The 5839-nt window shown below is 50.1% G+C and overlaps 1 protein-coding gene across 1 annotated transcript; it reads right to left on the reverse strand.

The window, feature by feature from the left end:
- Nucleotides 1-2908, reverse strand: GHRH (growth hormone releasing hormone). Its single transcript, XM_041419338.1, has 5 exons — nucleotides 2823-2908; nucleotides 1856-1987; nucleotides 1095-1199; nucleotides 366-503; nucleotides 1-64 (listed from the first exon to the last, which is right to left on the reverse strand). Exons 1-5 carry the CDS (start codon nucleotides 2900-2902, stop codon nucleotides 1-3), a joined length of 519 nt encoding a protein of 172 aa, XP_041275272.1. The 5' UTR covers nucleotides 2903-2908.
- Between the last annotated feature and the right edge of the window lie 2931 nt (nucleotides 2909-5839).

The raw sequence follows: 5839 nt of genomic DNA on the forward strand, positions 1-5839 counted from the left end.
TTACATGAGCTTGGCCAGGGAGCTGGGAAAGCCTTCTAGCCCACTGCTGTCAATGTCCTGAGGCCTGCCAAGGAAGAGGACAAGGATGGCATCACTGGGATCAAGAGAGAAATTCTCTTTTCTGCTACTATTTTACTGGATTACAAGGCTGAGAAGACAGCAGAGTGATGTGCTGCTGTGTGGTGCAGGCTGGCTCAGGACAGGCTGTTCTTATCTGCACCCTGCTTCTGAGATCAGCCTTATTCTTTCCCTGACTGTTCCTGAAACAACACTTAATTCAGTAGGTTCACACCTGCCAGGCAGGCAGCAACAAGGACCTGGGTGTGTTCCTGCAGTGAGCAGACAATGACCCGATTCCCACCCACCTTTGGCTCTGCAGGATGGCTCCCAGGAAGTCCCTCAGCACCATCTGCTGCTGGTATTGGCTGTCCATCAGGATGCTGTCGGACTGGCGCCTGCCCAGGAATTCCTGCACCCCTTCCCCTGGGCTGCTCTCGCTGCTTCTGTTTGGTGAAGATGAGAAACCTCTTTGTTTCTGAGATGCTTTTTCATCCCTCACTCAAAGTTTGGCTCAGCACATAAAGGGAGCCTGCTGGGACTGAGCCTAAGGCCATTCTGCTTAATTTCAGCAAGGAACTGGTCGCTGTATTTGCTGCTTTGTTAGAAGATGGATTGGGCTGGCTTGCATCTGACCAGTTGGTCTTGTTCAGTGGCAGTCAGAGATCTAAGTAGCCAAGGGTAATGGAGAGGCTGTTTTCTGTGTTAAAACCAGGCCAGGGATAACAGTTCCCTACCAGTGAAGGATCATTGCAAATATTACCAGCAAATATTATTGCTTGTTGGTATTGCAGCAGAACTCTCAGCTGATCTGATGCTTACAGCCTTGGAGGAAAGCATTAATTAGGCTGCTAAATGATAGCTGTGATTAGGGGTATCCAAGACTGTAGGGATGAGGATGCCCTTTGGGATGTGGAGCAGCAGGAGAGATTGCCTCTGCTGCAGTGAAAGGCAGCTACTTCTGCCAGGTGAATGGAAGACACTGCCCGGGGAACAGGCAAAACCCAGCCCTAGGGCAGCAGGGTGCTGGGGCTTACCCAAGCCTCTTGCCAATGATGGTCTGGAGGAATTTTCGGGCTGAAATCTGCCCCAGGAATTTCCTGTAGTTGTCCGTGAATATGGCATCAGCATGGCGCTGCATCCTGGGGAAAGGAAGCACAGTGTGCTCTGTGAGCTGACAGTGACAAAAAACTGAGCAGCCCAGGTGTCACAGGGCTGATATCAGGGCAGGTAACCGCAGCAAACACCTGGTAGTGTTGGACTGCATTAGTGTTGGAGGGTAAATGGATTTCTGTCCTCCTGACAGGGAGGCAGCAGGCAAAATGAAATATCCAGGGCAGGGCAGGGCTGGGCTGTTCCTGTGCTCTGCAGCAGCACCATCACCTGGGAGGGCTGTGTCTGGGACACAGTGGCAGATCTCTAGCCTGTGGTTAGACCCAGGCTCCAGAAAATCCACAGGTAAGGGAAGCACAACCACTGGGCTGGAGCCACTGTTGTAAGGATGAGACCTCTGTGCTTCAGACAGAAATAATCATCCTCTGTCTCCAGGCAGAGATGGAAAGCAGGGGCTCTAGCATCCCTGCAGGTAGATTCCCAGAGCTCAGTGGAAAATTCTGCTCCCTGCAGGAGCCCTGGGCCTGCGAGCCTGCCCCTGTCAGTGTGTCCTTGCTGGTGGGGACAGCAGGACATGGCTCTGGACATGGGTGATGGTTTGGGACTAACTGAGCTGCTCCCGGGCTGGGGTGAGACTGTAACCAGCACACTCTGCAGCAGCAGGGCTGGCAGGTGAGGTACAAACCTCTTCTCAGTGGGGTCTGATAACAAACCCTCCTCCTCCAGCTCCTCTGCCATGGGGTTGTGGCTCTGCAGGGAGCTGCTGTGCTGCAGCTGGAAGCTCATGGCCTTGCCAGCAACCGGCCCTGGACTGAACCTGCAAGAGAAACCCCAGGCACACTGTGAGAGGTGCTCAGATGCCAGCTGGGGCTCAGTCTGCTTAACCATCTTTCCCTGCTCTCCTGCTTGTTCTTTCTCCATTTGTCATCCCATCTTAGCAGTAACACAAATACTGCCTGTCACTCTCCCCAGCTAGAAACTGCCCTGCAGCTCTTCCAGCAGTGATGGTTTATAGATGGTTTATAGAGCTGCCTCAAACACACATCCCCCTCACTGAGCTCCCAGCAGCCTTGAGCAGAATCCCACTGTTTCTGGTGTCATAGTGCCATGGCTTTGGCACAAGGCTAAAGCATTTTCTATGGGACATTGCAAATCTACATTAGAGAAGCCAATGCTCAATTTTGGGCTTCTGTTGAGTTGCAGAGGTACAAAGCAGAATTGCAACTTCTAAGACCCAACAAGGAAATACTTGAAATATTAATAGGTATCTGTAGATTTCATGTACTAGAATATCTGCAGTTCTGACTTCAATGCAGGTGCCCTGCAGCCACAAATTTTTATCAGTGTTTGGGCTGGAGGTGCTGCCTGCTCTGGAGATTGCCAGATTTCCCTTTACAGAGCCCAGCATTCAATTCTAAACCCAACTGTTTGGGCTGAAATATCCCATCAGGTGCCTGCCTCCTTTGGAAATCACCCCTAGGCCAGCAATGTACCCACAAAGTTAAGACAGGGCAGAGAAATAGGCCTGGAAACACATTTAGAGCTCATCTGGCTTTCAGAAGTGCTGGCAACTTCAGTTTGGCACCTGCTTATTTTGCACAAGGTCAGAGATGAGGCAGGGTGAGAGTGTGGATCAAGCACTCAGCACTTACCTGAGAGCTGGGTAGAGAGGGGAGGAGATGGAGCATGTGACCAAGTGCAGGAACAGGAGCAGGGTGGCCTTATCCAGCATCTTCCCTCCCTTGGAGTCACCTAAAAGGCAGAGCAGCCTGAGTCGGGGCACTGAGGGGAGGCTAAGTGCCACCTTTGTGCTCTCAGTCCCTCTGCTCATTTCTCAGCACAAAGGGACTGGAAATGTGCCTCTGAGGCTGTGCTGCTTCCCAAGGCAGAGGGGCTGTGTGTGATGCCCTGGAGCTGGTGCCTGCTCTGTCAGGGTTTGAGGCTGGGAGGGCAGTGGAGGAGGCTCTCTCCTGGGCTGGTGTGAGCCCAGGAACCCCTGCAGGGGCTGTCAAAGCACCTGGATGAGGACAGCCCTCGGCAGGGATGAAAGGAACCTGCACAGAACCTTGTGCAGCCAGCCCTGGGACCTCTCCTGCCCTGCTCACATGGCTGTACCTGCAGGGCACCGATCTGTGCCTGGGCTGCCTCACTGGCTGTCCAGAGGCTGGGGAGAAACAGGGAAATCCAAATAAAACTCCTGGGCAGAGGGGTAACACTGGCACAGAGGTACCCCTGGCAAAGCCATTCACCAAAGGCTGAGCTTGGTTTTACAAACAAAACACAGACTGTCCCCTCCGTGGAGGGGGGACTGGACTGAAGTGTGTCCCTTTGGAAGGGCTGTGCTGCTGCTGAGGAGAGCAGCTCCCCCAGCTCCGGCTTTGGGCGAGCTGAGCTGAGCTGAGCTGCGTGTCCTGGGCTCGGCTCAGGGGCTGAGGATGACTCAGGCCGGAGTGCCCCAGGTCACCCACCCTCGGGGCTGAATGCCGGAGCTCACTCCGAGCTTTTGTCCCTGGAAGCGAGCAACAACAGGAGGAAGGTTTTTCAGTGAATGCTGCTCTTCCTGAGCCTCCATTGAAAGCGACTGATCTTCTGCTCAAAGAAGATTCTTTAAGAATGTGGATAGGAACCTTTAAAATACCAAGTTTCCCTGCTCCCTATCTTATTATACACAAGAAAAGAGCAGAAAGGTGTTTGATCTCCCTGAGAGGAGGAAAAAAACAACCCTCTTCCAAATGTATAACGATACTTCCTTGTAAAAGGAGCAGCTTCAGATGGAAAGGGTTTGCTTGGACTTCTGATTGCCCGAGTGAACTTTCAAGCAGTGGGTTTTACCCGTGGGGGGAGGAGGGAGGGAGGGAGGGAGGCTCTCTGATGGAAAACATCATCAGTGAGCTCTCTTTTCTGCTTGGACAGAACAGGGCAGCACAGAGAGGGGGAGGCTGATTCAGGACCTGAGGTCTTGCAGGTGGGTTTGGTGTTGACAGCAGGGAAGTTAATAACGGAATTAGGGACAGACAGACATGGAAAAGGCGTCCCTCTAAGAAATGGGGTTCCTTATCACCCAGTCATTCTCACCCAGTCTCTGTTTCCAGTGACTTGTGCTCCCAGATGGGACCAGCAGCTTCCCCAGCGTTTCCCCTGGGAACAGCACAGTAGCTCCTGGCTCCTGCAAAGCTCCTTGTGCCCATGGGTGGCATCTCCTACCTCCTGCACAATTGCTCTGGCCCCCCAAAGAGCCAAGGAATGCTTCAAGGGACTTTAATAGATGTACAGGACTTCTGCTTTTAGAACAAATCCCCTGCTTCCCTTTGTTTTTTGACTTTTTCATTTGAATTTGGAAAAACATGCTGCTTCTGTGCCTCTTCCCTAAATCTCTTCTAGAAAATCCCAAATCAGATCTTTCTAGATAGAGGAAATTATCTAAGGCATCTATCAGTGGGTACCAGCAGACTGTGGCACCAGCATATATAGAAAGTTCCAACCAGGAGATTTAATCAGCATTAGAGAGGCTTCTATGTGAGCTGAGAAGTTAAGTGCCAATGTAAATGAAAACCTAGCCCAACATTGTCTGCTTCCCCTTCCTCCTCCTAGCATACAGCCCTGATTACGACTTTCTTGCTGTCTCTGGCTTCTCTTTAAATGTTGGCTTTTTCTCTAGAATTGCTTTTTGAACATTTCAGATCCTTTTTTTAATTATTATTTCTCTACTATTAGTTTCTTTGCAATTATTTTTTTGGTTTTTTCTGGCTTTGTCCTTCTTCCCCTATCCTGCTTTGTCTTCTCTCCCTTAGCAACAGCCTGCTTCCAGATTTTGGGGTATGTCTGTCTCCCTTTTTCCCTCAGGAATAAATCAGAAATGAAAGTTCTGCATCCCTTCCCAGATGTGTCTGCTATTTCAGAAGAGAAGCTGGGAAATTGAAGTGTCACCCTGTGTGCAGGCAGTTTGACAGCTCTGCAAAACACTGTCACCTTCGAAATTCTCTGAGGTGAGGGACACCTTCCCTTCCCATTCTGGCAGCATGAGAAAAAATGATTAATAAATAAATCCCCTTAAGATGAAGAGCTTTAGCACCATTCCAGCAGATGAAGTGTAATAGCTTTGTTCCATCCTGTGCAGTGGGAACAGCAGCATTGTGACAGTGATGTTGGAGAGCTGGGTATCTGCCTCTGGCCAATTCTGAAACCTCAACCTGAGCAGTCTTCAAAACACCTCTGTGTAGATGAAATGAAGATTTTACCATGCCTGCTGTTCTACAAAGACAAAACTTTCATACCCTGAAATGCTGGATTAGAAAAGCAGAAATCCTTTTAAGTGCCTCCCTGTGCCTCGTCGTGGCTGGCTTTGCATTACCTGTAACACAGAGTTGTGTTCCTCCTCACACTTTGGTTGGGCTCAAACAGTTTCACTGCTGGATGAGTAAAACACCGTTCATTTGCCAGGGAAAAAGAAACTCACATCAACATAGCAAAGGAGAGGAACTGTGCCACATCTAGAAATCATCTAACATGTTTTATAAAGCTCATCCATAGTATAATTCCACTGGTTTGCATTTATGATGTAGCTCAGTTGTTTCATTCTATAAGTTGATACAAAAACATGTTGGTATAAATCTTGGTACGGTACAAAGGCACCTGGCAAAGCTCATTCCTGATGCCAGCTTTGATTGCA

Source organism: Onychostruthus taczanowskii, unplaced genomic scaffold, assembly GCF_017590055.1.
Source record: "Onychostruthus taczanowskii isolate IOZ18803 unplaced genomic scaffold, ASM1759005v1 scaffold60, whole genome shotgun sequence".
Lineage (NCBI taxonomy): Eukaryota > Metazoa > Chordata > Aves > Passeriformes > Passeridae > Onychostruthus > Onychostruthus taczanowskii.

Bases quoted from the DNA above. Each gene is read 5' to 3' on its own strand.
- GHRH (XM_041419338.1), bottom strand. From the start codon at position 2,902: ATGCTGGATAAGGCCACCCTGCTCCTGTTCCTGCACTTGGTCACATGC. The intron at 1,988-2,822 runs GTAAGTGCTGAG...TTTCTCTTGCAG, and splicing joins CCTCTCTACCCAGCTCTCAG to GTTCAGTCCAGGGCCGGTTG. The intron at 504-1,094 runs GTAAGCCCCAGC...TTCACCAAACAG, and splicing joins ATCATTGGCAAGAGGCTTGG to AAGCAGCGAGAGCAGCCCAG.